Raw genomic sequence first — 19113 nt, 5'->3', positions numbered from 1 at the left:
TACAAGTTTCGACAAAGTATGCAATGTGTTGCTTTGGATTTCCTTTTCCATCAAATTGTTAAACTTTTGGGGGTTGATAACCTGCATGCATCTTCAAACTATCAATTCTCGCAGTGCATGGCTTCGCATATGCAAAAGAAGACTTGGCAGCGACATCATACTTATTTTTGATGGTTCCTATGATGAAGTCTTTCAATTGGTCAATGGGAATAACCCCATCAAATGAAATCTAAAATTCTTTAGGAGTCATTGTATGCCTTGCAGATGAGCCTCCTTTATCTTGCATCATAGGGAACTTTCTAGGTGCATGACTTGAATCTCCCTCCGTCATGCTTTCAACTCTATTTGTCAGCTTGGCAATTTGATTATCTTGATCTTGCATATGCTTCGTCAACCCCTCAATTGCCTTTGTTAAATTTGTGAGTTGTTCTTCAACAGTTGAAGTGTTAGTCACCATTGCTTGGATAACTGTCGTGGATGGTGGAACAAATCATGGATTTTCTCTTACACCATACTTTGAGTGGAACAACTCATGTGGAGTGCTTAGAGCAGATCCAGTGATCAAGACATCATCATCATCCTGTGTGATGAGATTCTTAGATCTAGATGGGCGAAGTAGAGCCAATGTCTTCTCAACGATTTCAGCAATGTTCGCTCCTTCTTCCAATTCAGATGGAAATGATCTTGCCCCCTTTGAGGATCGAAAATCAAAGATAGGAATTGATGCAGACGATATTTGAAATGCTTGTTGTCCCAGCAAGTTTGCCTTGTTCCTAGTGATAGGTCCTACGTTTTCCATAGTAGCATCCAGCAAGTTTTCCACATCAGATGAAAACTTGGAATCCGTAGTCTTAGCAGTAGTGAGTTTGAAGTTGATCTTCTTAGGAGCCATTTCTGTGTTCTTGAAATTTGATAATTGAAAAGATGAGAGATAGAGATTGTCTCACTGGACGTGCCAGAAATTTGTAACAACAAATTTTCGCGTCGAGAAAAATAAATAATTAAGACTGAAAAATTGCGCAACAAATGTAGTATTTGATTTCAGTAAATGATGAGTGTTACAATCTCTATGGTATTCCTCTGATTCTTCAAGAATGTAAACTATCTTGATAAGCTTGATTTTAATTTTGATTCAAGGGCTTGTAAAGCTTGGTCTTGAATCTCTTTCTTGAGCTTGAATTTGGATTTGATCACGAAAAAGTAATTTGATCTTGAACGCATTGGTATTTGATTTGGCTTCGTTCTTGATCTTGAACTTGAACTTGTAGCTTGAGTGCTTGAACTTGTAGCTTGTAGAGTAATCTGCGGTGTTTGATCCACGAGCTCTCTGCTTGCTTTTTGTTATCACTTCTGATGTCTTCTAGCTTTATGAAGACCTCTATTTATAGTTGTAGGGAGTTGTGTGGCTCTACGATTTGATTGGTCAATTTGAATTGATCAATATCATCTAGACACTTGGCATGATTTAATTGACTCATTTATTTGGCTTGGATTGCCACGTCACTTGACACGTCGAATGATTTTATTGGCCTGTTCTTTTGACTTGGATTGCCACATCACTTAACACGTGGCATGAGCTTGGGCTTTAAGATGGGCTAATAGCCATTTGGACCTTGGGCTACTGAAGTGGGCTTATCATTTAATTTATAGTCCAATCAAATGGACTAGCCCAACACATATATTGGATTTAAATAATTAGCCCAATTTACTATCCACAATATTTGTTTGGACTAAGGTCTTGAATTTAATATGGTCCAAATTATTTTATGGATTTAAATCTAATAAAATTTAAATGTTTACAATAATAATTATTTATATTATTTGTGTATATAATTTGCGTCCGAAAAACATATGTAAATGCAAAAAAATAAATTATTCAACAATAAATTATTAATTACAAAAACTACTAAGAGTCTGTTTGGACTGGCTTTAAAAAAAGTAGTTTTTCATCAAAAATAATTTTTAAGTCAACAAACAATAAGTTGGGGATGCCCAACTTATTGCTTTTGGTTTCTTTTAAGCAGTTTTAAACTTATTTTAAGCACTTTTGACTTTGTCAAACACTAAAAAAAGTTAAAAAGAGTTTAAAAGCTGATTTGACCAGCTTAAAAGCTCTAAGGATTACGGTGGAATAGATAGTATTTATGTATTATAAACTAGAGGTCTTAGGAGTGGAAATAAAAAAAGTTCCCTTTAATGAAATCAGGATTAATTAGAGCTTCAATGTCAATAATGAAAAACAAAGAAAATAAGAAAAAACTGCCTCTTGTTAACCAAACGGCGTCGTATTTACGTCTCAGTTCCCTGCATATTCTAAATCTCAACATTCGAAAAGAATCGAAGTCTTTAATAAAAAGTCTCTACTTCGGCAGAGAGTAGTGTTTACTGTCAGCATATCAAAGATCCGCTGGTTCTCATCATTTAAAATCTATAACAGAATAGAGACTTTGTGGTTTTAAGTTTTAACGATTTGGGTTCATAACTACTAAAAAATTGCTTTAAATGGCAACTTCGGAGGAGAAGGTGGTAGCTGTGATCATGGTTGGTGGGCCCACAAAAGGTCTTTTCACTATTTTTGCTATTTTAGATATTATTATTATTGATTCTTGTTCTTCATCTGTATCCTAATGGAAAATTATAGGTACTCGTTTTCGGCCGCTTTCTTTTAATACACCGAAGCCGCTATTTCCTTTAGCTGGTCAGCCTATGGTTAACCACCCGATTTCTGCTTGCAAAAAAGTATGTTTCTCTACTTCTTTGTTTTTCTTAGTGCTGTGAGTTAATTTACTGTTTTCTCCCTTGAACTGTATCCACCGTAACACTAAAACCACAAAACTACTTTGTCATGTTAATTAATACTCGTGAACCTATTTTTTTTTAGTCCGTGCCAAAAAGAATGACCTACTTACTTATTTGGCAATAATTTACCTTTATGCAATGATTTATAGCCACGTAAAATATATGTGGCTCATTTTAGACCACATGTTCAAAAGTTTCTCTCTTTTCTTAAACTCCGTGCCTAGTGGTTCACATAAATTGAAACGGAGGGAGTAGTAAAATGACAACATTCTACCCATTATAATAGTAAATTTACCTTGATAGGTAGGTTTAGTCGTTATTTATTGTATAGTGGGTAAGGTTCAGTTACTTTGTTACTGCAATAATAGTTTTGTAATTTTGCTCTTGTAGTGAATAAAGCTCAATGACCACCTTAAACTAAATCCCTCGAATTCTGTACCAATCAATTAACTATATCTGAAGCACTAACTAGTTTGGTTTGGTTGTATATAATATATTTGTATAAAAGGGCGGCCCGGTGCACAAACCAAGTTCACGCAAGGTCCGGGGAAGGGCCCCAAGGGGTGTTATGTAGGCAACCTACCCTTCAATGAGTGATTCCACGGCTCGAACCCGTGACCTATACGTCACAGCGAAATATTCTGCTTTTTTAAGATGTAAAGATGTATCATAATTTGACTATATTCTTAGGTTGACTATCAACCTACCACAACCCTGTTTTATCCGGGATTGGAATCTGCAAGATCAGGAATTCAACATACTTACAAAAAAAAGGAAGTGAAAAAGATTAAGCCTTTTTTCCACTTTATGGTGTTACCTTGATTCTTGATTAGTTTTTATTTATTTGATAAGATGATTCTTGATTAATTTTAGCATTTATCTGTGTAATTTAGATTAAAGACTTTTCTGCGTTTGCTTCAAGTCCACCTACTAGGCTATGATGTGAAAATTATTGTACAGTGGTTTATGACAGAAACCTGAATGTCTCTATTGCAGATACCCAACTTGGCACAAATTTTTCTCATTGGATTTTACGAGGAGCGGGAATTTGCCTTATATGTCTCTTCAATATCTAAAGAGCTTAAAGTCCCTGTCAGGTGAACTAGGGCATTGGTCTCACTTGATAGTGTGCTGTTTGATTGAGCGAATTTTCTATATTCTGTTGAGAATTCTTTTAGACTGAGGTTATCCTGTTGGTTTTAAACACGACTCTTTGTCAATGGTTCTTTAGATATCTGAAGGAAGATAAACCTCACGGGTCTGCTGGTGGCCTTTATTATTTCAGAAATTTGATCACGGAGGAACTTCCGGTACGTCCAACAGAATTATTGTAGCTTTATTAATTAGACATTGTATGCGTTGAACTGATCAGGAACACATTGTATGTGCTGATCTGCAATCCTGCATCTGCCCTCTCCTCTTCCACACATGGCCAGAAAGAATTTCAATGAACATGTCCTATTTATGGTTGTGCCGTTGCTTTTTGCATACCAGATTGAGTAGTACATTTTGACGAACAATTGGTAAAAGAAGGCATTAAAATTGTGCAAACATCCCATGGTGCATGGATACGTTTATCATGTTATTTGTCTTCTGTTAGCATTCTCTATTGGCCCTTGGTGATCCTTTTTTATTTCTTGTTTCTTTAACGGGCAGTCTCACATTTTTCTGCTAAACTGCGACGTGTGCTGCAATTTTCCACTGCCAGAGATGCTTGGTAGGTATGCACTAGTTTCACAGTTGTACCACCACCCCCTTAAAAATTAAATTGAAGATAGAGAGCAGTCAAGCTCTTTTCTTTTCCACAAAATTATTTGTAATAATTCTCAGGCTCTCTATAGTTTCAGCTCAAATATTTGACAATTCTGAATGCAGTTGCCCATAGAAGATATGGTGGAATGGGTACATTGCTAGTTATCAAGGTAAAGTTCTAAGCTGAAGACTGACTGCTTAGTTTCTTGACTTAGATCGGCCTCTTATCATATTTGTGCATACACAGGTTTCGGCTGAATCAGCCAACCAGTTTGGAGAGTTGGTTGCGGATCCTGTTACTAAAGAATTGTTGCATTACACAGAGAAACCTGAGACATTTGTACGTGTTATTACTAAATGTCTATTTAGGTTGTTGAAGTACTGATGCTTTCTGGGGTGCAACTAGATTTTATACTTCATTTCTGAATGCCTTTCCTTATATACATTTCATAAAATGCAGGTAAGTGATCTGATAAATTGCGGGGTTTATGTCTTTACCCCAGAAATATTTAGTGCCATCCAGGACGTGTCCTTAAATAGAGAAGATAGAGGTAATTTATCCAATAATGTTCCTTTATCCAGTTGGTTTTACCACAAAATGCTTAACATTTATGTTTCTTCACTATGTTGCTCGGACTCTCCAAAAATATCGATGGGCGTGTGTTGGATCCTTCAAAAATAGTGTATTTTTGGAAGATCCGACACGGATGCGGCAGCTATTTTGGAGAGTCTGCGCAACATAGTTTCTTCATGCATTTTAAAGAATGTTGATAGCTGTGTCTCCCACTTTCCCTAATCCTTACCACATAATACCAGCTAATTGTTTTAGATAGGATAAATGCTCCTTACCATGCTGTGGAGAATAGATTAGCATAGCTGACGTGCCTTACATCTTTCACTACTGCTATCTTAGAAAAATTGTAGATCTTATGCAGTGGTGCAAGAACCTCACAGATGAAATACATCCTAAGCCCTTCCCAGACTACATGCCAAAAAAGAGTGTGGGGTGATAGTGTGGTACTGTTTAGGGATCTATTTACCATTATAAATCCAATTTGACGACGGTTCTCTTAGCTACTAGTTCTAATTACTATCTATTTACACGCCATTCGGTATATGTTCAATTGTTCATTGTATTATTCAGGTTATGAGGTGGGATAAGTTTATTATTTTTTCTTAAATTTTTTTCCTCGTATAATGAGTTTGGGATATAACCTTTGCTTCATTTGTGGTGGTGGTTCTCTTTTTTCAGCTACCCTGCCTCATTTTTCCAGCTTTGAAGCTCTCCAGCTTGCGACAAGGTGATTCAAGTGTTATTTGACTTTCTGACCTCTCAATCATGCATATCAGCATGGGTTTTGTGTTGTAGCCTAATTAGTCATGAAATAAGAAAAGGTCTAATAGAGCTTCAATATCAAACCTAGGTCCTACTTTCACCCATTTAAGTGTGTTATTTTCTTTTGAGAATATATAGTGTTACTCTCTCCTGAGTCATAACTCATAACCATGTTTTACATTTCAAAGTCATAATAACCCTGTATTTTATTGGCTTTCTTGAGGCGTTCTTTTGTTTGTGAATTTGCTACCACTTGATCCCATGTACCTTTTCCTGATATTTCTTTTAAGGTTCTGGCATTGCACTATTCTAGTATTACACTGAGAATTTAAACTTTTTTGATAAGGTAAAGGTTTTATTAACTAAAAGTACCAAGATGGTAAAAATGAGTACATGAAAACAAATAGATACATTTTTTTTTTTTGATGACCGAGAAATCCGTCTGGGGCCGATCCTTTGGACCAACCGCAGCCTTCGAAACTCGGTGGATAATGGGCCCGCCCCTCTACCTTTCTCCACTTAAATACCAGGCTTTGCTTTGCATGGTGTGGGGGCTGAACCTGTGACCTAAGACACAAATCCACCACCCTTTGCCACTTGAGCTAGGCCCTGGGGGCACAAATAGATACATATGAGCAGCGTATTACATGTTCCGTCCTAACAACTCCAGAATCTCCATATATTGCTCCATATTTTCCAGTATACTACTCTTACACCAAAAGTACAGGTTTATGCAAACATTTGCTTTTTTATTCTAGAGGTGTCGTTCCTTTTGCCTTCAAAAATCTTGTTCCTTTCCCTCCATATGGTCCAAAATATGCACATAGGGATATTACTCCAGAGCTGCTGCTGACTCTCATCTATCCTTTGGCTCTTCCAACTTTCCAATAAGCTTCTAACACTGTTGGGCATCACCCATGAAACACCACAGATATCCAGAAAGAGGCCACACCACTGTTTAAAGTGAGAGTTTTAGCTTATTTTTTGAGACTGGGCGCGAAGTCTGCATTTGGTATGATCAGTCTTTAGGACGCATTTTTTACTGTCGCGCGGAGTCCATTAGTAGTCACTCCACTTTTATAACCACCACCACCACCACCACCAACAATATACCCAGTTTAATCCTTGTGTACGCAGACCTTACCCCTATCTTATGAAGATAGAGAGACTGTTTCAGATTAGACCCTTGGCTCATACCCTCGGCTCATAGAAAAAATGGTCACAACATTTAAAAAAAGAAATACAAAAGTGTAGAAGCCATAGAAAAAAGATGCATAGTAAAACAAGTAGTAATAGAAATCTAAGAATAAGAAAATACGATAATAATACTAATGCTACTGGTCTGGAAAAGATATGATCGACTACCTACTAGCTTTTTACTCTAATTCTCGACTACCTACTATCACGGGTGATGTCCTCGACAAGCTGAAGATGTGTCATGTTCTTCCTAATCACCTCTCCCCAATACTTCTTCGGCCTACCTCTACCTCTCATTATACCTACCATCGCCAACCTCTCACACCTGCTCACTGGGGTATCTGTGCATCTCCTTTTCACATGCCCGAACCATCTCAGCCTCGTCTCCCACATCTTATCCACCACGGATGCCACTCCAACCTTATCCCGTATATCTTCATTCCTAATCATATCTCTTCTAATATGCCTACACATCCATCTCAGCATCCCCATTTTCGCTACTTTTATCTTCTGGGCATGAGAGTTCTTGACCAGCCATCAATCCGTCCTATACAACACAGTCGATCTAACAACCACTCTGTAGAACTTGCCTTTTCTTGGTGGCACATTCTTATCACACAAGATACTGGATGCAGGCCTCCATTTTAGCCACCCGCTCCAATACGATGTGTGGCATCCTCGTCGATCTTCCCATTACCTTGAATTATCGACCCAAGTTACTTGATATTTTCTCTCTTGAGGATGACTTGTGTAACAAGCCTCACTTCCACGTCAGTCTCATAAGTCTCGTCATTGAACTTGCACTCCAAGTATTCGGTCTTAGCCCTACTTAACCTGAAATCTTTAGACTCCAAGGTTTGTCTCCAAACCTCCAGCCTATAGTTGACTCTGCTTCGCTACTCGTCAATCAATACTATGTCGTCCGCAAATAACATGCACCATGACATTTTCCCCCTAGATGTGTAGTGTTAGTTCATCCATCACCCAGGCAAATCACTTTCATAACCACCATGATTTTTTTTCTAACAAATTTATTAACATTTGGTTGTCTATTGTCATAAGATTATGCAATATAGCTGGCTCAACGACAATGCTATCAAAGGCGAAAAACGCAAGAAATCTCTAAGGTTCGTGGGGGCTTTAAGCAAAAAGCGCAAATAAAGCGTGGACTTTAATGAAAAAAGGGGCAAATGGAGAAAAAATACAAATATGTGTGTAGTCAAGACTAATAATTATAAGCATGAATAACAAACATATGGACAAAGAAATTGAAAAAACAAAATTTGTAACAAAGTGAAATATCAATTGTTTAGTGTCGCCTCCTCGGGATTACACTCATTAGCAAGGAAAATCATGCCTTAGTGACTTGATGACAACATTGAAGCGACCGCTAAGCGAGGCGAAGTGCTCAACATGTTATGCGCCTCGCTTCAGGGTTTAAGCGCGCCTTTGATTACACTGGTCAACTGTTAGGATTGCACCCACTGACTTCTCTCTATATTGAGCCGTCAAAGTGGTGTTAAAAGACATTTTACTTCTATTAATTGTGTTCTCCACTTACCTTTTCAATAGGTCCCTTCCAACAGATTTTGTTAGGTTGGATCAGGACATTTTATCACCTCTTGCTGGAAAGAAGAAACTGTACACATATGAGACCATGGACTTCTGGGAACAGATCAAGACTCCAGCGTATGGTTGTCGTTATCATTACTGGTTACTTTTCTTATGTGCGGAAATGTTGAACACCTTGACGATGTGTGTGTTTAACTTTTCAGGATGTCTTTAAAATGTTCTGCTTTGTATCTCGCGCAATTCCAGTATACCACTGCCCATCTACTTGCTAGCAGAGATGGCACCAAGAATGCCACAATTGTTGGGGATGTTTACATTCATCCATCAGCCAAAGTACACTCAACTGCAAAGGTAGTTCCATCTTCTGTTTTAAGGTCATTCTTGCACTAGGGCCTTTTCAGCAAAAAACAGTTTGTCAAAGAGTCAAACTACATTTTTGCCCTACCTTATGTTCAAATGTCACTTTTGTAGTTCAGTACTGGGTCAGAGACTTCAGAAATTTCTGATTCACTAACACTTATATGAGATGTTATGTGCGGAGCTAAGATACAATTTGTTAAAATTTAAGCGCGACATCGCAACATCTTCCCCTTAATCCTTATTTAAGTTAGCACTTCTATCTATACAAAGTAGATGTGTTGATTGACAATTATTTGATAAGAATAATGTATAGCTCTTGTGAATCTTTTACCATGGAGAATATTGAAGAACTATTTAACAAAAAATATTAAAATTCCTTTGCCCCAAGGGCATGGCCTACAACCTAAAGCCAAGATTCGAATTCAAGCAAAGTCGACACTAGGTCAATTCTTCTATCTGCCTTAGCCTTGGCAGGTAGAGCTACCCAATATATGTGCTGGTATGAGTGGGTTTTAGTTGAGATGGGTTTGGGCTGACTCATAACAAATCCTAAGTATTCAGTATGCTTTATGTAGAGGAAGTTTAATGGAGTATCTAGGTTACTAACCCTTGTAATCCCTGGAGTTGTAACCACAAATAATGGATCAGCTTGATCATTCTAGTACTTTCTAAAAAGCTTACGTTTTTGGTGGCTTCAGTTTGAACTCTCCAATATTACATAGCTAGTTGTTACTGCATGTCTGACTTGCTCTTTTCATCTTGGTTTATCTCAAATGAGACTGTTTACTTAAGGAGTTGTGGTTTGGAGATTGTTGAAGCTTGTTGTTTTTCTTTGTTTTCGCTGAATTCGTATGTCCCTGGACAAACAGATTGGTCCGAATGTTTCAATATCAGCAAATGTTCGAGTAGCTGCTGGTGCAAGACTTATCAGCTGCATCATTTTAGATGACGTAGAAATCAAGGTATCATGTAAAAAGAAATTAGCGATGCAGTGAAACAAAAATGTCAGATATAACTGGATATTTTCTTAACTTGCAGGAAAATGCAGTTGTCATGCATGCTATAGTGGGATGGAAATCATCCATTGGGAAATGGTCTCGTGTACAGGTAATTCAGAAAATTGGGGAAGAGTCTAGTATCCAGGTTATATCACTGGAACTAACTCATAGCTTTGACTTGTTCCCAAAGATCATTAGTTAGTTTTCGTCAACAATCTTTTCTCCATTATCTGCTAAGTGGTCCTTAAATACGCCTTTGTCACTTCCACAACATTCTCAATGCAAGACTTGCTGGACTATCAGAAAATCTCTCATTCTTTCTGGCGATCCAATCATTTTGTTGGTCAAATATGCAGATAACTATTTCAATAGGGTCAACCTCCTATTAGTGTATGTTACTATAACCACATGTTCTCTTTGTTTAGTGTCATCTCTTAGTGTGCATTTGTGCTATTGGAATTGCTAGGAAGATGCAGCTTCTTTATATTATTGCCTAAGCTGGCAACTTTTATAAGTCATTCCGGCTGTTGGTGCCCTACCATTGTGTATGATGAAAGAGTAGTAGTGGCTCTCCTATCTGATCCTTTCTGTTAAAGACATAATTACGTAAATAAAAGTATGCTCTATCTAACAAGTTAAGCATTTAGATGAGATGGTCACATACATCAACATGGTATCAAAGCAGCTAGAGGTGTCGTGAGTTAGTGTCTTACTGCCACCCATTATCTTAAAACAAGAAGGAAATTCCACGTGCTTAGCCAATGAAAAAGAATTAGACCCACATGTGGAGAGACATGTTAAAGATATATTTAAGTAAAAGTAAATTCAAAGGGGAAATAGCATTTTTAGTCCCTAAATTATTGCAATATTCTGGTTTTGGTCCCTGTGTTATTTGACTAAGCACATTAAATCTTTAATTAATATAACCGTGTAATTTTAGTCCTTTAGACTGACAGAAAGTTGAAGACTTAACAATAATTGTATTTAAAAATACAAAAAATTCAACATAAGAAAAAGAAGAGCAGATATGTGTTCAAAGTTGTTTTTTCCTTTCTTCAAATATTGAAAACAAGCTTCTACTTTTTGGAATTTTCAATATTGATTCGTTAGGCACATGTGGAGGAAATTAGTTTCTTCAACTTTTCATCTTCTTATGGGGGAGATTTTGAAGGAGCAATGTTTAATTAGTTGGAGGAAAATACTTCTATCACTCTCTATATGCTCTTCTTTTTTAAATTTAATTTTCTGTATTTTTAAATAAAATATTGTTAAGTCTTTAACTTTCTGTTAGTCTAAAGGACTAAAATCACACGGTTATATTAATTAAAAGTTTAATGTGCTTAGTCAAATAACACACGGACCAAAACCAGAATATTGCAATAATTTAGGGACTAAAAATGTTGTTTTCTAAACTTTTAGATGAGATGACCACACACTTAACACTATAAAAAGAAAAATCGGGGGACTTACTAAGACATAGCTGAATCTGTATGTCTGACCGAGTATTTTGTGCTGATTCAGGCTGAAGGAGACTACAATTCTAAACTTGGGATTACAATTCTAGGTACTAATTTGGCTTTAGCTATATTTGTAACACTTTCTCTTCTTGCTTTGCTAATTTGACATTATTTTGTCGTCATCGATGTTGCAGGCGAAGCTGTGACTGTTGAAGATGAAGTCGTCGTGATTAACAGCATCGTCCTTCCAAATAAGACACTTAATTTAAGTGTACAGGAAGAGATAATTCTATAAACTCTCGACATTTTGATTCCAAGAAGCTCTGTACCAGCGAGGATCGTCCAAGACACTTTTAGCTTATTCGTACTAACCTGTAATTTACATCTTGTTAATTGTTATGTCAATTCATGTGACTTAAAATAAACTCCATGAGTGTTTTCTTATTATATTGATTTTAGATTGCAGGCTGATTTTGTTTTCTAAAAGTTTACGTTCTTTTCTATTTTCAGTTATTCCGAGAAATGGCCAGCTCAATCCTACTCCGAGACCATCATTGTTGATTCTCAACTGCATGTGCTCAATGTCATCCATACTGCTCACCATTAGTCAGGCACGCAGCAAAACCATAAATGCTAAGAAAATTAGTTTTGGGCATAATTCTAACTAGTCATGAGGTGAGAAGAATAATACCAATGGCCTAACCAATGTTGGACAAACTTAATACCCCGGTCACACTCACACCTAACCAGATTTGGTACCTAATGCATAACTACTCTTACGGAAATAGATTTTGAATTTTTCTCAATCCTAAAAGTTTGCTCATTAGGTAAGAATTGAACAAGAGCATACAAGGAGGTGCTCGTTTCGGGGACAACTTGCAATAAATATGCTAGAAATAGTGCACATCCTTCTAGCTTGTTTCCTCAACTAACATAGGGCAAACTTAAATTAAACATGTTGGAAATAGTGTATATCGTGCTGTAGATACACATTCCATTATTAACTATGAATCATCTCACTAGTGATAAAATAAAAGTTTGAAATTAAAAGGTATCTAAATACGGGACATTATCATTCTTTCTAGAACAAACTAAAAAGATAAGTATAAGAGGACTAAAATAAGCTGCACTTTCAACATGCTAGGAATTGTATAAACCATTGAAGCTACAACATGATATTGGAGTTTCCCCGTTTTCCTTACAAATTTTTTATTTTATGCCTCACTCAATCAACACTAGTTTTGTGAGAGCTCTTTTTGTCTCACAGGTTAATGGGCCCAAAAGTGTAAGATTTGGGTCCACCAACTTGTGAGAAAAAAGATGCCTCACACACTAGTGTCAATTGTGTGAGGAGTCTGGAACCTAAGTAACTATTTTTTGGACTCAAGAGACCAAAATAGGTGTTTAAAAGAACTGCGTAGCATTTTATATATAGCACATATTTTATGTTAACAACCAGTTACCCCGTGCCCCGTTAACGTATAACGCATATAAAATATGCGCTATACTGCATATAATAATTGCCATGGTAATTAATAGTATAGCGCATGTAATACATGCGCTATATGGGCCTAAGGAATTTATAGTTGCTTACTTAAGGCCGAATATTCATTCTTGAAAAAATCATTCTTGCGTGAATTTGAATAAATTTGCCTTTGTTCTTCAGCATCCTTTATACATCTCTTCATCTTTATCAATATATACAAAGTTCTTTTTGAATCTTTCTACGATGTTTGATGATCGAAAAGTTAGGGTTGCATTATATTGGGGCGGTGAGGTTGTGGTGGAAAATAACTCGATGTACTATAGTTGTTTTCTACGGTGTACTGTTAAGTTGCCACTCACATTGGAGTACCACATATTAGTATCTCTGATTTGTAAAAGAATGAGTGTGAGTAAATGTTTGGTTAATCTTAAGGTAACCGGAAAGTATCCGTATTCGTTTACTCCACAAGGTGTGGCTTATTATGTTGAGTTTAACATCGATGACGATAAAACTTTGCAAGATTGTTTGAGGACTCTGGATTAACACATGGATGTTCCTGTGTTAAGCATGTTGGAAATACACGTAATGTCTGAAGACGTCAACAAGACTGATGTTCTGCAAATTACGACTAACACTCAACCATCTGGTGGTGTTTTGGAGTTGTTTTATCCGAATATGTACCGTGTGAAAGAGTGTGGCATGATCTAAACTTATCTCCACGGGTTAATGAGGAGCGATGACACAACTTCTCGCCAATACAACAGCATTGAGGATCACCAAGTTTACAGAATTCACAGGCCGAGTGGTAAATTACAACTTACCTTGTTGTAATATAACTATTTGTTTTATGTGTAATATATAGTTAACTCTTATTTCTTTCATAGGGGTTACCGGCCAAATATAAATTTTATAATTTATAAACCAACCAACAATGGGAATCTACCTACTTTTGGAGGGATAGATCATGCTGGTCCATCCTCGAGTCATCAACAATTTGATAATGTGTATTATGGGCTATCTATAAATTATAAATGGTATGTTTAAGCGTTGAAGTTGATATATTATGTTGAGATATACAAAATATTAATTATTTGATTGGTTTTGTAGGGAAAATGAGCAATATGACGGTCTTGTCCTAACTCAGTTGGGCGATGATGATGTTTTGAATCAGGATAGGGCAGATGCACATAGTGAGCAAGATGATAGTGACTATGACAATAACGTTGATGAGTCAGGCGATGAAGCACCCTTCTTAGATGAGAGCGATAAAGAGGAACCACATTTCATATATGAGAGTAACAATGAGCAACCAGATTGACGATGGAGCATGATGCCACCATTGAGCATTCTCCGTATATGCAGACTCCACCTACCGTTAGACCAGGAGTGTACGAGTCACGTGTGCCTTTTCATTCAAGGGAGATTCCCTACCTTGATCACTTGCCAAGTATGCCGGATGCGGATATCCTCACAAGGGATCTTGATGAAATTCGTACAATAATGTGGGATGAAAGTAGACTAACAAAGCTCTGCAAAATTATGCTTTTGAATGACAAGACTCGCCTCACTAGGGCGGTGCGAATTTACAGCATACAAAACTTCCGTGAGATCGAGGTTGCTTAGTAATCTAAACTAAAAAAAAAACATATAAGGTGATTTGTCGTAGATGGGATCAAGGTTATAAGTGTTACGACCCGACCGGTCTTTTTGAGTACTAGCCTTAATGTATGGGTTCCGAGACCTCTCATAGCTTCATTTCATGTTTATTGATTTGTGTGCGTGTTCCGTGTCGCTTTTCGGAAAGCTCTTACATAAAATTTTGAAGAAAATGTGAGTTTTGACTTAAAATGAAGTTTGGGTTGACTAGGTCAACATTTTGGTAAACGATTTCGGATCGATATTTTGATAATTCTGGTAGGTTTGTATAATATTTTTGTACTTGTACGCACGTTTGGTTGGGGTCTAGGGTGACCCGAGCATATTTCGGCACATTATGTGAAAAATTGTAAAAAATGAGTTTAAAGTTGAAATTCTTGAGTTTTGATGATCAATTATTTTTAGTTGATGTTATCTTGATGATTTGAGGTAGTGAGCAAGTTGTAGGATGTTATTACACTTGTGTTCATGTTTGGTTTGGATCCCTAGGGGCTCGGTTGAGTTTTAGATGTGTTAGGAAAGAGTTTGGAATAGCTGATGCATTGCTGTTGCTGGTGCTAACTTGCAGATCTCACAATTGCGAGATACTGCTCGCATCTGCAAATGGGGATTGGGAATGGGCACTTCGCAAATGCGAAGTTTTGGTTGCAAATGTAGACTGGGGGAGCTCCGCAAATGCGAAACACCTGTTGAATTTGCGACACTTGGGAAGGATAGTCAGCTTCTCAAATGCGAAGCTTTGATCGTATTTGCGCACGAGGGACAGTTGCAAATGCGAAGCTTTTTTCGCAATTGTAACTTCTGGGATCCTGTTGCACTGGTCTCTTTTGTGTTCAGTGTTTCGCCATTGACATCTGCATCTGGGTAAAATCGGGGAAAATCGAGACTTAACTCATTTTGTACCATTTCTCAACCTTAAGCTCTCTAGGAGGCGATTTTTGAAGAACTTTTTCTTTCCAAACTCATAAGTAGTTTTCAATCAATTTCAATTACTTTTCATGAGTTTTAACATCAAATCTATGAATTTCATGGTAAACATTAGGGGTTTTGAGTAGAATTTAGGAATTTTGCAAAATTGAGATTTAGAACTCAAATTGAGGTCGGATTTCGAAATAAATTACATATTTGGGTTTGGGGGTAAATGGGTAATCGGGTTTTGGTACGAATCTCGAATTTCGACCATGCGGGCTCGGGATTAACTTTTTTTGACCTTTTCAATTTAGTTAAATATTGAACCATTTCACTTGTGGGTACTTTCTAAAGCTTATTTTTGATTGTTTGAATGATATTTGGCTAGATTCGATTGGTTGGAGCCTTGTTCTAATGGAAAAGTTGTGGTTGATTGTTGATTGTGTTCCGGAATAAGGTAAGTGTCTTGCCTAGCTTTGTTGGGAGAATATTTCATACTAATTGATATTATTTGCTACATGCGGGGGTGATGCATATACGAGGTGACGAGCGTATATGCATGTGCCAGGGTTTCCATGCTCGGGAGGGGGAATTATATGTTTCTTTGTGCCTTTGTTAAACTTGATGATCCCTTAACTTATGCTTTATTTAATTCGATGACTAATAAACTCAATTATCCGCATTAGAAATCATGTTAGAATATATGACATCTTTAAAAGGAATTTAATGTGTTGTTTTAGAGATTTGTTTGCATACTTAACTTGATCGTAGTATCGGGAACCAATATCTATACCTGTCATTGTTATGTTACTTGAGCTTCTTTTTACGTAATAAGAAATGATGATTCGCTCCATGCTAAATTCCACTGAGGCAGATTTTGACCTATACAAGCACGATGAGTATTTTCGTGCGATTTGAAATGAGATTGGTTTGTTGTTTATTACCATGTGAAAAGAAAGAAAGTTGAAATTATAGCATGATTACTCGTTCGTTAAACACTTATATGCCCTTTTTCTTTGGTTTCTATAAATGTTTGTTATTTTATAAGATATCTTCCGTTTGAATTCCTTATGTAGTTACCTCTGTGTTTTCCCTTTGTCCTGTTGCTGTTATAGTTATATCTTTACCTTGTCTGTTACTATTACACCTACGCTTTTAATTGATTTACTTCTGCTACATGTCCTATTCGAATTCATGCCTTTACTTGTTATTAGCCATACATATTACATGCCTCTATTTGTCATGTGATTTACTTGTTAGATGCCTTAACCTGCTACATGTCTTCACTCACTACATCCTTTCAATTACTACATGTCTTCACTTACTATATGCTTTTACTTACCATATGCCTTCATTTATTAAATGCTTTTACTTGCTACATGATTTCATATATTGAATGCCTTCATTTGATTACTGTTCTTACTTGACAAACATCTTTACTCGATTCATGTCCTACTCTCTTTTGCTTAACCGGATTGGGTGACGTTTATATTGGTTGTGTGTTATGCTTTGTGGAAGCCTTATCATTATATACGGTGACCTAGGTTTTGATACTGGACTGCTCATCTTACTCTGTTTGAGTTGTATTACCTAGTTGAATACCGCGTGTTCGTTTTCTCCGTGTTACATTGTGAACTTATCTCGTGTTTGGTTGTTGTTGTGGTTCCATATGATATTACTGTATATTGGGATCGAATTGCACGCTCCAATAGTGGTTATTATATATATGGGATCGGGTTGCACGCCGTAACAATGTTTATTGATATTGGGATCGGGTTGCACGCCGCAATAATATTTATTATATATATGGGATCGGGTTGAGCGCCGAAATATAGAAGATGTATTATAGTTATTCTTGTCTTTTGATTTCTGTTATCGTATTGTGTTGCGAGACTGAGAAGTGGTGATATTCTGGGGCCATCTGTCGTTTATATTCTTGTTTCATTTATTACGTGATTATTTGTGTATCTTTCTCATATTGGTTTTTCTGCTTAGCATATGCACAGGTAAAAAAATAATAAGTGAGTATCTTTTAACTTAAAACCTCGCGACTACTTCATCGAGGTTAGCTAATATAGTTACTAAGTACATAGGTCGGTTGTACTCATATTACACTTCTACACCTTGTGTGCAGATCTTGGAGCCGCATAGCTGTGGAAGACGAAGCCTTGTATTGAAGACATACCTGTGATCCAGATTCAAACTACCTCTTGTCCATGGTAGTTTAGGATATCATCTCCGTTTATGTAAACTTTAAACGAATATCGTATTTATTGTTCATATCAGTTTCTAAATCTAAATCACAGTGGCTCGTGACACTAGTCCTTGAGAGGTTGTATACAATTCGGTCATTTTTATTTCTTGTTATTAATAATCTGTCGTTATGTTCCTTGTTCTATGTTTGGCTTACCTAACATTAGGGTCAGGTACCATCACGACTAGGGGTTTAGGGTCGTGACAAGTTGGTATCATAGCACTAGGTTCATATAATTCTACGAGTCATGAGCAAATGTCTAGTAGAGTCTTGCAGATCGGTATGATGACGTCCATACCTATCTTTAAGAGGCTACAGTGCATTTAGGAAACTTTCCTTCTTTCTTTCCTTATCGTGCGACCTTGTTTTAGCTTGAAAATTGCAACTTTGATTCTTCTTATTCGTCCGTATGTGATGTTGAGCACTATGTATCATTATGCGCCGAAGGCCCGTGATGTTGCGGATGGGCTGCGAAGGGTTGTGGATGTTTGATTACCATCGCGATGTGTTGTTGTAACGATCCAGCCGGTTGTTTCGTGTGTTGTATCCTCGTTCCTCTACTTATTGCTTCTTCTATGTTCATTTGTGGTTATGTAACTTGCCGGGGTGGTTGGTTCGGTTTCGGGGAAGTGTTGGTGTAAATTGGGACACTTAGTCCCATGGTTGAAAGCTTAAGTTGAAAGAGATGACCAGTGTTTGACTATTGTGTAAACGACTTCAGAATGGAGTTTTGATGGTTTCAATAGCTTCGTATGGTGATTTTGGATGTAGGCCTATCCGGAATGGAGTTTTGATGGTTTTAATAGTTTCATATGGTGATTTTTGATGTAGGCCTATGTCCGAATATTTATTTGGAGGACCTAAGTTAATTTGAGGCTTTCTGGCAAAAGTTGAAAGTTGAAGGTTTGGAAGGTTGATAGGTTTGACTGAGAGTTAACTTTATTGATGATGGATTCAGATTTTGGTTCCGAGAGTTGGAATAGGTCTGTTGTGTCATTTGGGACTAGTGTGCAAAATTGGAGGTCATTCGGAGTTGATTTGGTATGATTCGACATTAGTTTTAGAAGTTGAAAGTTCATTAGTTTATTAGGCTTAAATTGGGGTGCGATTTATGATTTTAATGTTGTTTGATATGATTTGAGGCTCCGACTAAGTTCATATCATATTTTAGGACCTGGTGGTATGTTCGGATGGGGTCCCCAGAGCCCCGGGTGTGAATCGGATAATTGGCGGAACATGTTTACACTTTGAAGAAATGCTGAAGTTTCAAGTACCGGTGTGATCGCACCTGCGAGATTATGGATGAAGGTGCGAAGTCGCAGAAGCGACGGATATAT

The 19113-nt window shown here is 37.1% G+C and overlaps 1 protein-coding gene across 5 annotated transcripts; it reads left to right on the top strand.

Annotated features, from left to right (window-relative positions):
- Positions 1-2321: 2321 nt before the first annotated feature.
- LOC107767406 (uncharacterized) lies at positions 2322-17920 on the top strand. Of its 5 annotated transcripts, XR_012698723.1 has the most exons (16): positions 2323-2560; positions 2642-2739; positions 3796-3896; positions 4031-4109; positions 4456-4516; positions 4675-4721; positions 4799-4891; positions 5012-5102; positions 5804-5852; positions 8657-8773; positions 8860-9007; positions 9886-9978; positions 10055-10123; positions 11536-11578; positions 11666-11845; positions 11982-12952. XR_012698723.1 is itself a non-coding variant. In XM_075229704.1 (15 exons), exons 2-15 carry the CDS (start codon positions 2707-2709, stop codon positions 11764-11766), a joined length of 1125 nt encoding a protein of 374 aa, XP_075085805.1. In that variant the 5' UTR covers positions 2323-2541; positions 2642-2706; the 3' UTR covers positions 11767-11957. The 5 variants fall into 5 exon arrangements, 4 of the variants coding, with proteins under 4 accessions (XP_016441898.1, XP_075085805.1, XP_075085804.1 ...); XM_075229704.1 differs by lacking the exon at positions 11982-12952 and having other exon boundaries at positions 2323-2541; positions 11666-11957; XM_075229703.1 differs by lacking the exon at positions 11982-12952 and having other exon boundaries at positions 11666-11957.
- Positions 17921-19113: the final 1193 nt, after the last annotated feature.

This window comes from Nicotiana tabacum, chromosome 14 (genome assembly GCF_000715075.1).
Source record: "Nicotiana tabacum cultivar K326 chromosome 14, ASM71507v2, whole genome shotgun sequence".
Classification (NCBI taxonomy): Eukaryota; Viridiplantae; Streptophyta; class Magnoliopsida; order Solanales; family Solanaceae; genus Nicotiana; species Nicotiana tabacum.
This window is presented reverse-complemented; position numbering and strand designations above follow the sequence as displayed.

What these genes read in the sequence shown, in the direction of transcription:
- LOC107767406 (XM_075229703.1), top strand. Translation starts at nt 2,503, where the DNA reads ATGGCAACTTCGGAGGAGAAGGTGGTAGCTGTGATCATGGTTGGTGGG. An exon ending in CAGAGAAACCTGAGACATTT is followed by an intron (nt 4,892 to 5,011) that starts GTACGTGTTATT and finishes CATAAAATGCAG; the next exon opens with GTAAGTGATCTGATAAATTG. An exon ending in GCTCTCCAGCTTGCGACAAG is followed by an intron (nt 5,853 to 8,656) that starts GTGATTCAAGTG and finishes CCTTTTCAATAG; the next exon opens with GTCCCTTCCAACAGATTTTG.